Source organism: Danio rerio, chromosome 7 (assembly GCF_049306965.1).
Source record: "Danio rerio strain Tuebingen ecotype United States chromosome 7, GRCz12tu, whole genome shotgun sequence".
Taxonomy (NCBI): Eukaryota; Metazoa; Chordata; class Actinopteri; order Cypriniformes; family Danionidae; genus Danio; species Danio rerio.
This window is the reverse complement of record NC_133182.1, coordinates 59715260-59737196: the sequence shown is the minus strand read 5'-3', so window position 1 is coordinate 59737196 and position 21937 is coordinate 59715260. Positions and strand designations below refer to the sequence as shown.

The window sequence follows — 21937 nt, the reverse complement described above, 5'->3', positions numbered from 1 at the left end:
AAAATGTTGAAAAAAGCTTCCAGTTAAACAGAAATTGGGGCAAAAATTTAAAGGAGGGCAAATAATTCTGACTTCAACTATAGATGAGATGTAGAATTTAAGGTGTATTTATTGCAACTCATTTCAATATAGTATTTCATAAATACAGTGAATGTCTGTGTTTTGAAGATCATGCATTCATGTTGTTAAAAACAGCCAATAATTCAATTGACACATTAATTAGTAAGAGCCATTAATAACAGACCATATAATCTGTTCCCATAATACAATTAACAAGTTATTAAAACATAAAATGTAAGTCGTTCTTTATGAAAACGGATTATTGGGTGCAAAGTAAGCGCTTATGGCTGAAGTTGTGTCTACTGTTATTATTTCAAAATAATGAAGTAAAACGAAAACTGCAAGTGCTGAATGTAAGAAGTGCGTTTTGGATACTGTATTTGTTCTAACTGTGTCTCTCTTCTTCACAGTTGTTTAATGTGTAACTATTCCATGCACTCTCGGGGTATTGTGGCAGCACAGGTTTTTTTTCTCTTCACCTTTCCTCTGATTTATCAGAGCCCATTGGTTGTTTCTTAGTTCCTCTATTGGTGGAAGTTAGTCGCTCTTTTGTCCATGACCTTTGAACTTAGCCATAAAGTTGAATGCTCCTAGGTATTCACCAAGCAGCACACCCACTTTAGTGGGTAAAAGACTGTGACAGAGTAAAAACAAGACAGAGAGAGGAACTGTTATACTTGCACACTGAAGAAAAAAAACATACACTTAAATTAGAGCATTTTTAAAGCTAGTTCGACCCCAAATAACTCATTTTAATTTCAACAGCTTTTTTAATAACACGAGAGATTTCTGTCTATTGTGTTCACTTAAAACTCTTAACACCTGTAAACAGATTTCACATAAATGCTTTTTCAACCTTGTTTGTCACATAATTGCCATAATTGAAGCTAACATGTGTTTACTGGTGTCATTGCCTTTTAGATTTGTTAGTCGTACAAAAAAATCTTGATATGCTGCTTGATATTGCAAACTGAAATCTCAGTTACCATTTATTCTACTTTGAAATTGTTCTTGTTATTAATCTGTAGAAATTGGAAGGCTTAGACATTTGTCATATTGACGTTGTACCCCAACGTTGTGGGGATGTTGAATTTTGTTTGGACATGAAAATCGGGTTGATGTTAGAACTCCACATCAGGCCAATGTCAATGTCCAACCTAAAATCAACCAAATATCAACTTCTAATCATGTTACACCTTTGATGTTGCGTGGACGTTACCACTATGACATCTGTCAGGTGTTGGATTTTGGTCACTATCCAACACAACCTAAAATCCAACTACATATTAATGTATATTAATGTCGTTATTTAGACGTCAAAATAATGTTGTCCTTAGACGTGGGCTAGACATTATATTTTGGTGACCTCACGTTATGAATTTAATCTAACCTAATATGACTGTCTTATGATGTTGTGTGCCTGCTGGGAGTGATCAGAATTCATTTTGGTCTATATTCACAAGTGATTAGCAAACATAACAGGAGCTCAAACACACCTGCTTGATGTGTGTAAACAAACCTCATTGGTTCCTGTGGAAGCTCAAACAAATTGAAGTGACTCTCAGTCAACTGCACTGGATATGCAGTCATGCTTAACTTGTATGGCCATGATTATTAATGCTTTTTAATGCTTTTAGCATCCGTTTTGGGCAAACACACTTTAAATGGAGAGATAGAAATCTCTAAAGGCCAGGACACACCAAGCCAACAGCTGGCTGTCAGGTTATTTGTTTGGTGTATTCCATGTGACGCTACTCATTGGCCAGGAGTTTGCACTATGGTTGTCATTAAAGGCATTCTGTGTGAATGAGGAATCATCAAATTCTCTAAAACTGTTTGCCAAGCTTATGATTCCATTACATATTTGGAAACACTAATAAAAATAAACAACAACTGTCTCATAAGTTTAATTTCTAAACATCCGAATCAAACAACATCATGTGCACTCAAAAGGAAGGAGATCACAAAACCAATCTCATTTATTGCTGTTCTACACATTATCATCTTCTGGATAATGATTGTCTGATCACGCTGCTCTTCTCAAGTAATCCATAACTTGGTCTTGATGGTGAATCTCCTCCAGAGATGGCAGCGACTCTGTTTACAAGTTTGGGGTGTTTGAGTGCGTTTGACAGGATGTACTGAACCTCGCGTTCGTTTCATACAGATTACAAAACTAAAAAACTTTTTTGTTTTCAAGTGCACTTGGTTCAATTGACCCTTCTCTAAGCCATGCCCAAAAACCGCCATCCACCAATCATGGCTTAGCAACCGTAACTACGCACAGGGGCTCTGTCAAGTTTTTGAGCGAGTGCACATGGATTGTGCAAATCTGATACCCGGTCTCCTTAAAGTTTGGACGAGATAGTGGAATTTTCTCCCTTTTCAAAACCCAAAACCCAGGAGCAGACATGCTAGCGTGGATCAGGCTGTGTGAGAGACGCTAAAGGAGCGGAGCTAAGTTGGTTTTGTTTAGATATTTTGGGATATATAGGGACCAGGCCATATCCTGAGCTGCTGCTGCGCTGATGGTCGTGGGGAGTGGAGAACATGAGTCTGATTCCAGCGACGCTCCAGGGACTGACGAGTCTTCGCTGAGGCCATCTTCCAGCCTAAACCACGGCGAATGAAGCTCTGCACAAGACTTTTGGCCAGCGGAGAAATTAAAATGGTCGTGCCCAACTGAGTCTGGTTCTCTCAAGGTTTTTTTTTTCTTCACTCCCATCAGGTGAAGTTTTTTTTTCCCTCTCCGCTATCGCCACTGCCTCGCATGGTTCAGGATTGGTAGAGCTACGCATCGATGAATTGGCTCTTCAGTGTTTGAACTCTCAGTAATGATTAAATCACACTGAACTGAGCTAAACTGAACTGAACTGAACTTAAACACTAAAACCTGAACCACACTGTTCCAGTTACTATGACCATTTATGTGAAGCTGCTTTGACACAATCTACATTGTAAAAGCGCTATACAAATAAAGCTGAATTCAATTGAATTGAATAGCTATTCCTGACACATTCAGTGATAGACAGACGGCAATAACTCATACAACTCTCACCCTAAACAGATCTAAACTGTGTTTCCTACTAAAACACAAAGCTGGTAATGTTTCACAGCTGTCTTATTCCTTTTTTTTAATGCTCCGTTTAAGCCTTCGCCATAACGTTAGTAACATAGTCATACTAGTAGCGAATAGGTCATAATGACATGAGTTATTGATCCGAAAAATACAAATCTGCGAATCTGTTGCTAACTTTACTGAACTTTATATTTCCATCTATATCAAGCTACGAATATTTGACATTACAAATCAACAGAACAAAACCAAGATATGATCACAAACTGAGCAGCTGCGATCACTATACTTTACCCGCAGCTGTTTTCAGTCATTTATAAAGAACACACAAACACACTGACAGTTATAGGTAACTTACTGTACATTGTTATGGGTCAATGATGCTAATATTCGGCACAAATCCATCAGTTTCCCTTTCTGGCTGTTCTATAGATGAATGAACTATGTAAAAGCACTGTCGTGCATGTGTCCTCATCGGTTAGTAATGCTTTATTTCATTGCAAAACAATTAATCTATCAGGCTTTTTGGATAAAAATAGAGAAATCACGGTTTCATTTATTATTATTAGATTATTTTTAAACTTTACATCTCCTGCTGAGCATGAGCTAAGCTGTTAAATGGTTAGCGTATGAGACGGCTAGGCTAATCTAGCTTCAATTTTGATTGATTTATTCTCTAATCGATTGCCTATTATGTGATTAATATACTCCTGTAATGCATACTGCAGTCCTTTTTTGTCTGGCTTTCTCTGATATCTCACCTGTTCTCCAAAAATGACATTATATCCGTTTCAATGTCTGAAACCGGCGCACACACATTGAAAAAGCCATGCCAGGCACAAAAGCTTGACAGGCGTAGCAACAGTAACTAAGGAGGGCGGGGCTTAGCGAAGGGTCCATTGAAAGTCAAGATTTCAAGCTTTATGTGGATATATTTCTTATGTCTGTGAAGTAGGCATTCGCTCCAGTGCGTTTGTTGACCACTGTCAGGCTGTTATAAAAGCATACGTCTTATCCGAGCTTCTCCCTGGAGAGTTGTCAGTCAATAGCAATCGATGATTGGCTCTTGTACTAGTAGGCGGGGCTTCATTCTCTATATTGACGTTTTCCCCATTCAACCCTATACGAGTGACATGTCTTGTGTGTTCTATAGTCTAGGTGTGTTCCAGGTTTAAGATTTGATTAAAAAATCGTAATTTTTTTCTTCTGAAGATGACCAAATTTCTTGTGGGTTTAAAGCGAGTGAAAAAAATTACTGAAATTCTATTTATGGTGAACTGATACTTTCATTTTTAAATAATTTGTCTTAAACAGCAATAAGAAAACAAATTGAGATTTACTCTAGAAGTCTCACATGTGTTTTACACACTATTAGTAAAGCGACAGATGAAAAAAAGAGTTAAGTTTGTGTTTAACTTCAGCATAGCTGCAGGTTTAAGCAACTAATTCAAACATAAACAGGTGTTGTAATTATCCTGTAGTAATTCATAAGAGAGAGGACGCATACACAAATTGACTCATTTGTGCATGCACTGTGTGCTTTAAGGGTCTGTGTGGGTGGTTTTATTTAGATTTTTCTTTGTCAAGCTTCCTGTTAAGCTTAAGAGTCTCTGCTTAAGCGGAATGTTGTGGGATAGGTTTTAGCAATAAACCTCAAGGTTGTGATTATAGTGGTTTTATTATTACTGGTGAAGTTACAAATACAAATTCCAATCAAATGTTGTTTCTTTTCTAAATATCAGTCTATTCTTGATTAATTACTTAAACTTAAAATCTAAATTTAAAGGTTGGTTTCATTGTAATGCGATCCGGGGTGACAGTTCATTCATTTCTTACAGATAACTTGACATCAATAAATGCCATTTACTGCATTTATTGCATTTATTGACAAGCTCAGCCAGTGGAAAATGTCATGACACCAGCAATGCAGTCTTTTATTGTATGCTGTATATTGTGATCTAAGCTTACCTAAAACATATAAAATTGGGAAAATGAAAATCTTGTTGCCTTTGCGACTTGTTCAGCAACAACAGCAATATTGCAAACATAATCACCATAATCAGGTTTTTTTTTGTAAATGTAAACCATTAACCTTTGTTTTAATAATGTACTGTTTTTCAATACTATATAAATGTAAATTAATAAATGCTGCTCTTCAATATCAATGTCTACATTTTAGTAAATCAATAATTGCTGTTCTTCAATATGATTGTCTACATTTTAGTAATAAAATATAAAAGGAAAACAGATCTTCAACACTGAATCCATTTTGACTTACTTCCTTAAACCGATGATGATGTAGATGCTCCGAGGCATGTAAAGGTAAACCTGTTCCCTTCGAATTGCATCCACAATTTTCCTACATGCATAATCTGGGTCAAGAATAGGCATGAGTCTAGGCCATCTGCAAAATACACACAAACAACAACATGACCAATAGTTTTTGTGCTGACAAAGCAGTTAAACAGGTTCCTTTTCAGGTATTTTATCTAATTTGACAATTGTTTTTATTTCTTTAAACCTGCTAATAGTCTTAACCGCAAATAAATCTATTTTCATAGTCTAAAAACTATTTTTATTTATCTTATTGAACTAATAGTTTAAATTTGTGAAGATTTATAGTAAAGATAAAAGTGTACTAAATAGTGTTGCACAAATTATTAAAAAAGTGCATCATTTTAAAATGTAACATTTAATTTAATGGCCAAGCATGAGAGTGTTCCACACACAGGTTTTGTAGTTTTCTATTTTAATTTGATCAATCAAATGGGGTCTCACTATCTTTATACCCACCACCCCAGCAGGTGCGATTATGCTATTGCTAGTCAATGGCCAAAGGGGAAAACCGCTGAGGAAATGAAAACATCGATTAAAATGTTTGCACCTACACTTTTTTGCCTAAATTAGAAATAGATTATCTGTTTATATCTTTGATCATTACATAAATAAATCCATTTAAAAAATAGATAAAATAGCATTTATCTACATTTATCAGTAGGAATATAGCTATCACAAATATTCAACAACAATAATTTTCCAGTCATAGATTTCCAGAATTTTATCATGCAGTCATAGTATTAAAAACAAACACCATGAACCTAACAAATCTGGTGTATTAGGATTTAGGCAATAGTAAAAATAAAACTTTATCTCATTCAAGCACAAAACTTCAATCATAAGAAACCAGAATCCAATTCAATTATAATGAGTATGGCAATCTTAATTGAAGTAAACAGGAAGTAAACACCTTAATCACTTTTTTCACTGCTCTCACTATATAAGAATACATACTCTGTCACATTCTTCTTACATCTTCCTTAAACTTCGGTACACAAAACTGTCAACACATCTGACTGTGAACATTATTCAAAAAAAAAATGTTTCAACGCTATTTTTAGACTTTTGTCTTTAGGGGTACCTAAGGAAATGCACTTTAATCTATTTAGTGTGTTTAGTTAAGTTTAATTTAGTTCATTACCAAAATAGTAGTAAAAATGTTACAGACATTAAAAGTTGATTTTAGACTGATTTTCTATTTCCATAGAGAGAGCAGTTTACCCTTGCAATCCTTTAACAAATAGTGCTCTGTGGTTTCAACACATACATGATGGCTCATTTGAATTAAAGGATCAAGTTTCAGACATTACATCTGACACCAACAAGTTAAAAAGGAATCTTGATCAGCCCCGGAACTGATATTTGAGATTAGTTTGGGACATCCCTAATTATAACTACCAATAATTGTGTAGTACTCTTTGTACATGTCCAGGGTTGGATTTTCTTAAAGCAGCATAAGCCAAAGTAGATCTGTCAATGGCTTGCATGAACATGCATGAAACCCATCTATGTATTGGTCATTTCTTCTGCTTAACATGTTCTTTACGCATTTCTCCAAACCTTTTGCACCTCAGGATGTTGGTAGATGCTTTATATAGACTTGTCCTGATTGCTAATCCAACATAAGATGATGATTTTTGAGTTAAATGTTCATTGAGAAAATGGACAGTGACTCCTAAGTAGCTCATCCAACCAGTTTTCACAAATCATGTTACCAATAAGTTTTTGTAAAAGCATGAACGGAACACTATTAAGAGATAAGATGCATCTTTATCGGAAAATGCAACCCAGAACCTTGGTGGACCTGGTAATACTGAACATATGCTACAACTATCATATAGAGTTTTCCCAATTGAAACAGGCAACACTTGGAAATTCTAAACCCTATAGGTGAATTGAATCTTGGGTCATCTCACTTTATAGGTTACACTGCTCAAACTTTAGGGAATTTGGAAAGACTATTTTGATGGTCCCTATTGCACATTTTGATGACTAAAAGTTGCATTGTAATTTGGTGCCAATTACTTTTCATCATTAGTAGACTGTATTAGTAGTCTGTCTGCCTAATATCTGCTGATAATGCTTCTTCAACATTTAAAAGACTATAAGAAACTTTGCAAGTATATGTCAACTTACACTAACCCTAATTTAGCAGTGTACATATAGTCTAATGAGAATTAGTTGGCATGTAGATGACTTAAATTCAACAAAACCTGTTAAAGGGACTCAAAATAAAGTGAATCCGGGAATTTGGACAATATTTTTGTCTTTAAATGTCTCAGGACCTTTGCTATCTATGGAGGATGAGGGAGTTCTTGGGTTTCAACCAAATACCTTAGTTTGTGTTTTAAAGATAAAATGGAGGTCTCCGTGGTCTCCAGGGATGCAGCGATTAACCAATTTCACTATTAACCTTGCTTCAATTCGTCACGGATAATGAATCGTAAAAGCTTCTCAACACCGCGTTTCTGCACTGAACAAAACTGCTGCAACTAAACAATGTTATGACAACTGCGCACCAGTTTAAAGTTCCGAGGTTATACACCAAGGCGAATACCCATGCACACTCGATTTACTATGGATGAGGTATTAATTAAGAACTATTCACACACTGCATTTTCTGCACGCGCAAGTTCGTTATTTCTAATGGAGGCACACGGCTTGTGTGCACATATTGGGAGGCCCAATGCACTCATGCTTTCCAGGCGCACCTATTTAAAAGAATGAAACAAGTGTATACTCCAAAGAGAAAAAAAAACTAAATAATCGGTCCCACTTTATATTAAGTGTCATTCACTACTATGTACTTACATCAAAAAATAAATACAATGTACTTACTGTTTTTATAATGTATTTGAGAACACTTGTGGTGCTTTTGAGTTGGGATAGAGGTTGGGTTATGGACAGGTTTGATGGCATGGGTAGGTTTAAGCATGGGTTAAGGTGTAAGGGATGGTCAACTGTGTATTTACAAATGTAATTACAAAAGTTAATTACAGATGTAAATACATATATGTATTAATTAAGCGTAAGTACACAATAAATACATGTATTTACACAATAAGTACATTGTAACAAACTATTATTTCCTGTTTAAGTACATATTAGTTAAGGCCACAATATAAAGTGGGACCAAAATATCAAACAATTGTGTAATCTAGTTGATCAAAGGTGCCGTTCGACCGTTCGGCAGCCTTTCACTACAGTTGCTCACTTTAAAAGGGAAATACCTAGCTAATAGCTTAGATTCACATTTGACGAATACTATTATTAATTTATTCCTAATTATTTTTATTTATTTGTTTATTTATTGTTTTGTCATTTATTTTCAGTGTGAAATTATTACTTATGTTAAAATGCCAAAAACTTTTTTTTTACTTAGTATTAAGTACTAAGGGAAATGACCTATTCTTTGTGTTAATTATTATTATGAGCTGCATTATTTGGTTACTGAGAAGCAATAAATATTACTTTAAAATATAAGGAGTTTTCATTTAATTTTAAAACTAGTAGTGTTTTGAATTTAATGAATGCATAATAATCATGAAAACTATGATTATTCCTCAGACTGTAATTGTATAACCAATATCTATAACCGTTGTATCCCTAATTGGAACAACATGAGAATGAGTAATGAATTATATTTTACAATATTAAAAAAATGTCAACTAATTCTTTAAGGATATTCTGCACAGGCCTTCAAACTTCAAAAGCGTCATCAGAGAAGAAATGCTATTCTAGAACTAAAGCTAAAGCTAAATTTGATCATAGAATAACCAAGACAAACCTTTTATCTGTTAATTAACATATTGCTTGGTCACCTTAAGAATAACAATGCATGCTATCGAAGTGAAAGGTTTTAATTACTAAATCCCAAGTTAACAAGCTTGCCAGTTCGAGTCCCAGCTGAAGTTTGCATGTTCTCCCTGTGTTAGCGCGAACTTCCTCTGCAGTCCAAAGACATGCAACACTGGTGAGTTGGATAAAACTAAATTGGTCATAGTGTGTGAGTATGTGAATGAGAGAGTGTATAGTTGTAATAGCGGTATATGTGGTTCATTTTGTTGTGGTGACCACTGATAAATCAGGGACTATGCCAAAGGAAAGTGATTGAGTGTTAACATTCTTATTTGCATATTAGAAATGACAGTGTCAGTGACAGGACTCACCGACCTGTTTGCGTAAAGGCTATAGAGCTCAACAGCCGTGTTGATTGTGTTTTTTTTACTGCACTTTTCATACTCAAATGCTGAAATGACTGTTTGTTGTTGTTTACAATTTGTTTCTGAAACTGTCCAAATAATTCTAATGAAATATGCAGTGAAGGTTGTCAGATTATAAGCATGTATCAATGACTCTACACAATTGGCATTTATTTGAACGATGACCCAAATTTTACATCAAGTAAGGGAATATTTTAATAAAAGTAAACAGAATAAATAAAATGAAGCAATAAAAATGTATTATGAATATCAGTGTAGTGGTATTACAGCATATTTCAAAGACTAAATTATTAACATGGTGTAGGCTGAATGAGAAAAAAAGACCATTGAATTCCAGTGGGTTTTATGCTCTTGGCAGCTAATAATTCTCTGCACCATGCAAACAGTGGCCTGCACAGTGCATGCTTTTGATGTCATGAGCATTTAACATTCTAGAATGTATTTTATATCATGTCCAGGTTGGCATATCCATGATTAGCAATTAGGCATGATTTAATTGCTCATTAAATGTTGATGCTTTTGCCATTTTCCTAACAAAGCATGGTTGCAGGGCTAGTTTCATTGCCTTATTTGCATTTACCATTGGTTTTCCCTACTGTATACAAACAAACCTACAACCCACTTTTTGGTAGTGACGCAATTTAACACTGAGCAACCACAAGTTCCAAATATGCAAACACACTGCCATACTGACTAAGAGTTAAGCACACAGACGCACTCACAAAACACACACAAATCTGAGAGCTGAGTGAGAATGCTGAATTACATCACCTCATTTTCTGCCTCTGCTACATGTCTGTCTTTTTCACAGTCAAACTCAGGGCCGGAGTGGGACTCTTTTTCAGCCCTGGAGTTTCAAGCCTTAGACCGGCCCACCTCAGTTCACGACTGACTATATTAAAATAAGGTCATTTCCAATTCAGTTTCTAATTACACTATCACGTCTTTTTTTTTTTTTTTTTTTTTTGAGAAAACAGCTGCTTTAGAACTTTAAATGTTCAAAAACCCTAACAGTATTATATGTCTTAACAATAAAACTATAATTAAAAAAAAAAAACATACTCTGACAAGAATCAAACCCGGGTCGGCGGCGTCATAATCTAACGTGTTAACCACTGGACCACAACAGTTGTATATGAAGGACTGACTCATCTGAGTAATATCATCATTAACCTGTAGGTTGGTTATATATAAAAAGAGCAGAGCTGCGGTAAAATAATGAATAAGAAGACTGTAGTCAAGTAAGTAAATAAATTAATTTAAAAAGTGTGACTGCTGAGAGCAACCGATTCTGGAGCTAGGGACACCGGCCCTCGCGGCCAAAAAACGGACCGGCCCACCGGGAATTCTCCCGGTCCTCCCGATTAGCCAATCCGGGCCTGGTCAAACTCATTATAAGTTTTGTTTTTTAACATGCATCTGAAGTTTTACTCAGATTTTTAATAATTTACCAAATGTTTCCCAAGAGCTGCTTTGCTGGAGCTATTAAGTGATTTTCACATGTTCATTTCCTGTAATGTTTTATTCTCAAAAAAGCTTTATTTCTATTAGTACGGCTAGAATAAAAGCAGTTTTATTAGTATTTTTTATTTAATATGACATTAGTAAGAAATATATATTTTTAGATTGTCTAAAGAACAAACAATTGTACAATAACCTGCCTAATTATAACTTGCCTAGTTAACCTAACTTATGTTAGTTTGCAAAACAACAAGTCAAATATTATGTACTGTCATCGTGTCAAAGACCAAATAAATTTGTTAATAGAAATTAGTTATTAAAACAATTAGTTTTAAAGTTGTTAAAAAAATGTATCTCCGTTAAACAGCACTTGATTGGAGAATATTTGAAAAAGAATGAAAATTTCACAAGAGGGCTAATAATTTTGCCTTCAACTGTATAACTGTGAAAACCATCAGAGATAAGCGTTTCAGAGTTCTTCAACACCTTATATAACAATGTAATCTATGTTAAAGTACTCTCTATTGACATTTGTGTTAGAACAGCCTCTGGCTGCACAGTCACTTATCTCCTCACTTATCTCAGATTTACATCTCGTCAAGAGCCAACGGATGATAAGTAGCAGCAACCACAGAAAAATACAAAATCACTCTATGCTCATCATTTATATTTTACTTTCTTGTTCTAGCATGTATTATTCCTGATGATTCCCGGTGATGATTAAAAATATTATCAAGGATATCTTGTTCTTATTTGTATGCTTTGGATTAAAGCTTTCTCCCCGTGTGGGGTCCCCCAGGGCTCCATCTTCAGACCAATTCTATTCTCTCTATATTTATATCATTTAGGATCCATTTTTACGAGGTATAATATTTTGTTTCATTGTTATGAGGATGACACACAATTACATCTGCCATTGAAACAAAAATAACCAAACACCACTTTTATGCTGCCTTGAAGAAAATCGTCAAAAGTCTGGATGGCAAAACATTATTATTCAATGACAAGACAGAAGTCATATAGTTTAAAAAACATGTTATGGGTTTTTGAAAATGACCTTCCTTGCAAAGTGTAACACAGCTATAAGTGAATGAAATTATCTAGCTGAGGTTTAATTCTGAAAGTCCAAAAAAGACCAAATATGAACTGCCAGATTTGGTAAAATGTGAATGCGCCCTTCCCTTTAGAGACTAGCAGAGCTTGGGAAATCACAGGACTTATCATGATCAAGATAATGATCATTAACAGATGGACATTCAGCTGTGGGGATTAAAGAGTTAAAGACCATTTTCTCAACAATACTACAGTATAGCCAACGTGCCTATTATTCCGGATTGTAACAAGTAAGTGTGATTAAAATTGTTGCCTCTTTTTGTTTAGTTTGCAAATTGTGTGAGTAATTGTGTGTTGTAAATTGTAATTGCTCCGCATGACTTGTAGTCACATATCTACAGATCAGTGCTTGTACTGTATCTCTCTGGTTAAATCTGTATGGGGCTGTTTACATATTGCATCCAAAACCACAATTAAAATGCAACGCCTGCTTTTTCCTTTACCGATTTAAAAGCGTTTCTTAACTTGCAATCCTCTGCCATTTGCTTTTGCTATGGCCTCCATCAGCTGTTCCTACACACGTGGTCAATTTTCAAAATAGTTCAGCTTTTGCCACTGTGTGAATTAATACTGAATGTGTCGTTGTTCTTACTTGGGGTTCGGGTTAAGAGTAGAGTAATATGCTGGTGTTTAACTGCATTGCGTTATTGCATTCCTGCATTGGGCTCTCACACACTCTGGTACTTAATAACCGTGGTGGGAGTTTCTCATCTCGTGCTGAACACAGTCGACCAATCACAACAGACTGGGTCATTGGACCAATCACAGCAGATTAGCCTCATGCAAAGGAGGGGTTTGGGAACAAATGAATCACTGAACAAATCATATGGGAGTTGTTGGGATAATTAGGTAAAAATAAATCCATAATATAAGACAATGAAAGTGTTTTTGACCTTGCATGCTTATCAGCATATTGTTGGAGACCCCCAAAACCAAAACATACCTTTTATAAAACAACTTTTATACTGCAAAATGGGGGCTTTTTAATCCAGGCACTGCCTGTGGGTCTCCTGACATGGATTTGCGTGTTTTAAAACTATTTGTGAAGCCTTCTGCAAAAAAAGTCGGGTTGTTTTAATGAATGGTGATTTTAAGCTGGATAAACAAGTAAATTTGTAATAATTAATAATTTACAAAACTTCCAACTGAGGCAATTGTTCTAGACCAAAACTTTTCTGCCTTATAATTTACAAAGATTTAGAAGAATTATAGAAAAAATTATACACATTTTCATATGACCTCGTCTCAATTACTCTAATGGTCTCTATCTAGGCATTGGTCAGACCTCCCTCAATAGCCTGCAGATGGTCCTGAATGCTGCAGCTCCTTTGATAACAAGAACAAGGAAGCAGGATCATATTACCCATTTTCGCCTCTCTCCAATAGCTCCCCGTTTGTTTTAGAATTGATTTCAAGATCTTAACATTAGATTTTAATGCACTAAACCGTCTAGCACTTACATATTCTGACTTAATCCAGCCATATGCTCCATCGTAAGGTCTTAGGTCCTCTGACCAGTCACTCTTAAATGTCCCTCATGTAAAACTAAAAAGCAGGAGGTACAGTGCATTTGCAGTAGCGTTTTATAAGTCTATCTTTATAGACGGCCATTCAACACAGTGTGAGAGCTGTATCTTATTTTATTTTACTCACTATTTTTAGTTTTCTTTTCTTATCCTCGTTTTATATTTCATAATGTCTTATTAGTTTTATTATTATTTGACTGAACTCTTACCCGTCCAGCACTTTAGTGAACACTTGGGGCCCTATCATACATCCGGCGTAATGTGGCGCAAGGTTTCAGCTTGGCGCAAGAGTTGTTTTGAGGCATTGCGCCACGCTGTTAAAATAGCAAATTTATTTGCGCTTATATGTGCGTCCATAGGTGTTCTGGTCTAAAAAGGAAGACGTTCTGAGGCGCATTACTGGCTCGTTGCTATTTTGAGAAACTATAATAGATTTTTTATAGACCAAAACAAACCCAGTCTAAAGTCCAGCGCAGAGTTGCACCTCGCTTACACATTGCTTAATACACACAAGCTGTAGAGCAATATGCAAATATCTTTACATATGAAAAAAATTTAAATATTAAGGATATATATATAGGATATAATAAGAATATATATAGAATATAAATATACGTCAGGATATACGTCATGTAAATAGCAAATGCGCTTATGGCTTTGCTAAATAGAGCCCTTGGTGTTCTTTGACTGTTCTAAACTTTGACTTTGAAAGCGTTTGCTAAATGATTACTTTCTTTTTCATTGTACTGTTAAAAGCTGAGTTACACTTTTTTTTTAAGACTGATGCAACTATATCTACAGGTTTATGTATATATGTTTGCCGAATGTTCAAACTACTTAATAAGCTGAAACAGCACAATTCTTGAGCTTTATTAGGTCAACCTAATTGTTTTATGTTCAATCCAATTTAATTCCTTTATGTTGTCTTGACACAAATCGATTGTGTGGAACACAGCAATTTTTAGTGTAGAAAATGTTTGGTTAAGTAGGTTGGAAAACAATTTAGTTTATTTTTGAAAAGCAGTTACTTACTTTGTGTTGGCACCGTCAAACATGCCAGTGTTGATAAAAAACGGGCAGACTATAGTGGTCTTCACTCCATCACAGCCTGTGGCCAGCAGCTCTAGTCCCATTGACTCAGCAAATCCAACTGCAGCAAACTTACTTGCACAGTAATCTGAACAGTATACCAAAGCCAAAATGTCATTTGAAATGTGCACTACCTTCAAAATAAAACATTTGTGTGACTGAGAATATATACCTGCCAGTCCGTTCACTCCAATAAGTCCAGCGGAGCTTGCAATGCTCACCAAATGACCATGATTTCCAGCAATCATTGCTGGCAGAAAAGCTTTGTAAGTCTAAAAGGGGAGATATAGGTATCATGTATATTTTGTTTCAGAATATTTAAAACATGTACATTTTTAACAGACTGAAATTTTAAAAACATCTTTAAATTGTAACCTCAAGATCATATGTTAACAAATAAACAGACCTGTGTAATGATACAAAACCCAAAATCTGTTCATGAATATGTTTTCATTTTGTTTAATATTTTATATATAGTGCTGTCTGTCTTTAATGTTAAATATTATCTATTATCTATTATAACAAGTCTACTCATAAGTACTATACAAGTTTTGTAAATGACAAACTACCATAGCAATAGAGTTTTAAATATGACCTTATTCCTGTAGGCCAGAAGGTCACAACAAATTTAAAAAGTATAGGTTTAATAAAAGGATTAAACATGTTATGTTATGTTTTGCAGCTTGAGATAATTATGGTATAATTAAAACTTAAGAATTTATTAGCATTTGTGAAGTAAACACAAAATGAATAAATTATATTTTAAATAATTTAATGAACCATTTCATCTGTAAAGGGCTTATATTCTTAAAAGATCAATTGAATTAAAGGTTTAATGACTCCCTAATAACACAAACACTCTTGTTAATATCATTTATTTTGCTATACTGCCATAATTCTAGAGAAATATAGTCTTAAGGTCAAAACGTTGTTGATATAAATGGCAGGGATTTACTTTATTTACAAAACATTTACTTTAAATCTAAAAATAATAGAGTGTTCACTGAGTAAAAGGATACATAAAATGAAGGGGCAAGGCATAAAACTATTTATATTTAACAAATTACATATATATTTACCAAATAAATATATTTATATTTAATAAAAAACAATAATGAGTAATTGAGTGAATATATATTTTGTATAAGAATTACTTTGAATATATTTTGAGATTGGATTGATAAAACCTGTTCTTGGCTAATATTATTTTAGATATTACATAGTAATATCTAATTATTCACACTTTTTTAAAAATGTTCTAATCTGAATGAAATATATCATTTATTGTATTATAGCATATAATTTCTTTTTTTTTGTCCATTGTTAATTAAAAACCATAAAAATAAATGTCAACCCTTAAACAAAATTCACATGAACTTCACATGAGCAACCACGTGTGAAATATGTGGTTTTGAACATTGTGAAACACATGTCTACATTGCCTCACATATTTCCCTTTTAATTTTTGCACTTAAAGCTCATGGGGTTTTTTTTCTGTGGGTTTTTTCTATCATTAATAATATCCATTTTTGATAATGTTAAGTTTCTTAGGACACACAAGTTTGTTTACACATTAAACTGACCCTGAAAAAGATTGTACTGTTCCATCATCAGACCACAAGGCCTTGTTCCCACATGATAATATGTCATTTCAAACAAACATACAGACAAACAGATGGACGGATATAAAGATGCACTGTAAAAAGTGATTAGTTACTGAAATGTAAGTAAACATGTTGACTCAAAAGCAACAAGTTGATTTATTTTTTTAAAAGTAAGTAAACCATTGACTTTTTATCATTGTGCACAGTTTGCCTACTTAATACTTATATTATAAGGCAATGTGTTTACTCTCTTTTTTTAAGTAGTCAACTAAACGCTTTTTACAGAGGGAGTAAAGCTTTTACATACCCAGAAATGTGCCAGACTGTTGACCTCCATAGACTTCTCTATAAGCGAATCAGGAGAATCCATGAACTTCTTCCCAGTAACAATGCCTGCATTATTTATCAAAATCGTGACATCACCAACCTCACGCTTTACCTTTATAGAACAAAGGGAAGTAGGGGTGAATTACACTGGTTCTTAAAGGACTCAGAGTTAGGATTTACAATAACAGTACAGTACTTACTAATAAAGAAAACATAATAACATAATGATATAAACTATTGTAGATGTCAGGTTCATAGCCGGGGGGTGGTGTGGTTCAGGTGGTTTGTATATCTTAATTGTACAAATAACCCATCGAAGAAGGCTTCGATGAAAAGTCATCAAGCTTTGCAATTATTATTATTATTAATATGTTTTCATTTTTATTATTCAAATGGCCAAAGAGGAAAGATAAATGTGCTGGCCAGTTTGTTGTGCCTGATAAATGACAATAGACTTTTTTTTTTACTTTAACATATTCTCTCTTTTTTAATGATTTATGATATAATACGTTTGTATTTTAAAAATAAGTATTTTTATGGTTCTTTATAATAAATCTTTAGAAAATATTTTTTGGTACAGCAAAACGTGTGGTCATGATGATCATCTGACAAGCTAATCCAGCAAATCATAGTGCTTAAAATCTCACTAAAATGCAGTGTTTAAACCTAATAATAAATTAGAAAATGAGGCAAATAACAGCAAAAAGGTCCACTTTTTGAGAAAAAAAAGAACCACTCTTTTCACCAGGTTGCCTACAGGCCTGCATGTATAGTCAAGCCCAAAATTATTCATACTTCAGGGGGTTGAATAATTTTGGACTTGACTGTAGGTCCACTGAAAATAAACAATATGCATGTGAGCAAGAATCATATTGTTTATGGCATTACAAATGTGATGTGACATAAAACATTTGAGTGTAACTGACAAATCAGTCCTTTAAGGTCTTCAAAACAGTCACAGCTAACATTTTTGACATGTAGGATATGTATGAATGGATGAATAGTTGGTAACACTTAACAATAAAGTTCCATGTTAGTTAATGTTAATGTATTTACTGTACTAGCATGAACAAACAATGAACACTACATTTATTACAGCATCTGTTCCATCTTTAACTTTAGTAAATGAAAATAAAGTTGTTTATTGTTTTTCTTGTTTACACTTTCACAGTGCATTAATTATAAGGTTAACAAGCAAACAATGATTAATACAAGTAGCCTGTGAGTATTGTTCATTCTTAGTTCATATTAGTAAATAAATTATAACCTAACTAGCACTAATGGAACTGTAAAGTGTGACCAAATAAATAATTTAACACAAAATACAATGTAGCCAACAATAAAGTACGTTAACTACTTATCTATGCATGTATTTGATCACAAAGCACAAAGACCTTTAAAAGGAATTTAAACCAAGTCTTTCTTTGTGCTTTGTGAAACCGTCTATTTACCTGGTTTGCGACTCTGTACACTTCCTCTCGGTCGCTACAGTCGCAGGTATACGTGTGGGCTCGCGCTCCGTACTTTTCTTTAATCAAACGAGCCGTCTCTTTATTGCCGTCCTCATTAATATCCCACAGCACAAGGCGCGCGTCCAGGCGCGCGAACTCCAGGGCCATGAGGCGACCTATGCCGCTCCCCGCCCCGGTCAACAACACAAGCTCCCCGGACACATTCTTCCTTCGAGGCGGTATGAATAGCCTAACGAAGGCTTCCAAGCCGAGAACCAGGGAAAGGAAAAGCACCCGAAGAGTCTCCAAAAGAAAGTTCATGATGATGTGGCGAATATATCCTAGAGATGCAAGGGTTACACGGTCACGAGTTAATTCAACTTTTCATTTATTGGCTACAGTAACATTACGACGTTTTTAACAACGTAGGCATCACAACAACTGAATAACTGTAGTAAGAGTTGTCAAATATTCGACGTGCAATGCGAAATAATAGGCTATACATGATAGCCGATCTTACCTCTCTCGTTTCGTAAGCGCTCTATTACAGCAGACTCCGATTGGCTTCATTCATTTGGCATTTAACTGTGCATGTCGTTGACCTTCGTTCAGGCTGCCCGGTTATTACACTTCGTGTTTAGCGAAAGACAAAGTTCAGTATTTGTGTAGCAACTGTAACGGGACAGGATGCGATGGGCGCGGCATATGTTTAACCATTTGACGCCCACTAAGTTGCTACGCTCACAATTGAACAAATAAACTATTGTTGATTTACGCTACTGGCCAACGGCTGCCTTACTTAAAGCTCACTTAAAACTTGATCTAGCGTTGAATGGCGCTTATTTTGAATGTGTTGTAAAAAGTGTTGGGTTTTAAAGACCATTTTGCCTACATGATACAGTACACACCCCCCTGGTGCGTATAGGCTTCGTAGCTGACTTTGTGTTTAGGGGTCCTATTTAATTACATTCACGTTCATTCTTTCTTACTTATTTATCATTAAATGATTTCTCAGTTTGCATTGTTTAGTTTTGTGAATTTCAAGATCACTTGCTTTCAGATCAGAACAATATGTTCCATTGTGAATAGTAGTCCACTCCAGAAAAAGAAAAAAAAAAGACATTAACAGTGCAGACAAACAATATCAATAGGATTAGGGCTGCAGAATATTGGAAAAATCTGACATTGCAATTTTTTGTTTTTCTGCAATATATATTGCAATTTTAATACCATTTCACCAGATCATTTGAATTTGGGAAGATTTCATTTATGTAAATCAATGAGGATGATCTGCAGTGTATCTGCATAAAATATAAGTTCTAAGTCCTATAAGCATATATAAACACAACAAAGCAAAAATATAAGTACTTTATGTTTTTTTGGGAGTGTAACATTATTCAAGTACAGAAGTTAAACAATCAACATGAAATAACATGGTCATCACTATATAAATCCTTTCTATACAATGATGGTGGCTCAGTGGTTAGCACTGTCACTTCACAGCAAGAAGGTCACTGGTTAGAGTCCTGACTGGGCCAGTTGGCGTTTCTGAGTGTAGTTTGCATGTTCTCCTTGTGTTCGCGTGGGTTTTCTTTGGATGCTCCAGTTTCCCCCACTAGTCCAAAGACATGGGCTATAGGTGAATTGGGTAAAACAAAATTGTCCAAAGATGTTTGTGTGTGAATGAGTGTGTATGGATGTTTTCTAGTGATGGGTTGCTCCTGGAAGTGAATCCACTGCGTAGAACATATGTTGAATGTGTTGGCGGTTCATTCCTCTGTGTCAACCCCAGATTAATAAAGGGACGAAGCTGAAAAGAAATTGAATGAATAAATGTTTGTGTGGGAATGTGACTGTGTATGGGTGTTTCCCAGTGCTGGGTTGCTACACATGCTGTATTCTTGACTTACAACCACATTTATAATGTGCTTAATAGCTGTAGTTTCATACTTTGTTAATGATTTATTTTTCATTACTAAATTAAGTATTGCATTATTTACAAATCAGTTATTTAAGCATAGTTGGTTGTTTTTTAAGATAATTCAGAATGAGTGAGTAAATGATCAATAAACTATTCAAATAAACGTTTATATATCTTATTATTCAGGCATATACTAATTGTTGATTTGTATATTAATAAATGCTTTAATAACTTAACTTCATCCAGTTTTGTGATCTAAAGAGAGGACTATTTATTCTTTATAAATGCCTTATAATTGACGATTAAAGGCTCAGTTAAATTATAAACAGGAAAAAGAACATAAACGACAATATTCATTCCTATTTGTTTAAAGATACACAAATTAAACTGTACTTCAAATGAAAAATAAATCTTTGCAACCTTATCTAAAATAAAATTACTGTACAGTTTAAACATTGCATCTTATTATATTGTTAAATTATTGTTGGTGCTTTATCCAATTTTATATTGTATTTTAACAATCTTTGTCATTCAGCAATGTTTAAACTTAAACTACAGTAATTTTACTTTTTAGATAGGATGGCAAAGATTATTGTTCATTTGATACTTTAATTAAGCCTTTAATTGTCATTTATAAGAGATTAGGTCACAAAACTACACAAAGTTGAGTTAATAAAGCATTTAATAGCATGCAAAGTAACCATTTGTCTATTAGTCTGAATCTCAGAGTCTGGTTTTTCTCAAGGTTTTTTCTCTTCATTTTCGCCAATCAGTGAAGTTTATTTCCCTCTCCACTGTCACCTCTAGCTTGCATGGGCTGGGATCGGTAGAGCTACGCATCGATGAATTTGCTCTTCAGTGTTTTGACTCTCAGTAGTGATTTTAAACCACACTGAACTGAGCTAAACTGAACTGAACTTAAACACTAAAAAACTAAACTACACTGTTCCAATTTACTATGACCATTTATGTGAAACTGCTTTGACACAATCTACATTGTAAAAACGCTATAAAAATAAAGCTTAATTGAATTGAATATTACTATATGCCTGAATAATAATATATACAAATGTTGATTTCAATAGTTTAATAATCATAACTAACCTATCCTGAAAGATGTTAAAAACCATTGACTACTCTTAAATACAAAATGATTTGTAAATAATGCAATACTTAATTTAGTAATGAAAAATAAATCATAAACAAAGTATGAAAGTACAATTATTAAGCACATTATAAATGTGGTTGTAAATCAACAATACAGCATTTGTAGCTGTATTTACTGTATAAAATTTACTGTATGTTTACTAACGCTTATTAATGTAAAGTTAATGCTTAACAAATAATAAATCAACTAGATGCTAATGCTTAGTAAATGATAGTTTGTTATATTAAAGTGTTATAAAAAATAGCCCAGCAGTTGGTTTAATAAGTAATAAACAAAAATAACCCAGCATTTTTTAAAGTGTATAAATTCCTCTTTAGGATGTGAGTGAACTCAGAGAACCTAAAGCTGTTGGCAACTTTTTGATATCATTGACTAAGATACCCAAATGTACTTTCGACTGATTATTTAATGTCGTTTACAGAGCACTTATTTAGATATTGTGGGTTATGATTATGCTAAGGATCAAAGGTGAGAGATTAAATTTGCAACGTGTAAAGCACATCCAAACAAGGGCACTGATAGCATGCTTTATTTTACTACTAATGCCTGACCTTCTGTGATATAAAGACATTGCAGGGTAA

At 34.3% G+C, this 21937-nt stretch overlaps 2 protein-coding genes across 3 annotated transcripts in view; one reads left to right on the top strand and one right to left on the bottom strand.

Moving 5' to 3' along the window:
- LOC110439952 (transmembrane protein 236-like) overlaps nucleotides 1-21937 on the top strand; it is a 766382-nt gene that overhangs the window by 356394 nt on the left and 388051 nt on the right. The gene's annotated exons all lie outside the window — the stretch shown is intronic.
- Nucleotides 186-18913, bottom strand: sdr16c5b (short chain dehydrogenase/reductase family 16C, member 5b). Its single transcript, NM_214771.2, is given in 7 exon segments — nucleotides 186-694; nucleotides 5415-5540; nucleotides 14829-14973; nucleotides 15058-15157; nucleotides 16797-16928; nucleotides 18268-18608; nucleotides 18788-18913. Coding segments are annotated over 6 exon segments (921 nt in total). The 5' UTR covers nucleotides 18589-18608; nucleotides 18788-18913; the 3' UTR covers nucleotides 186-597.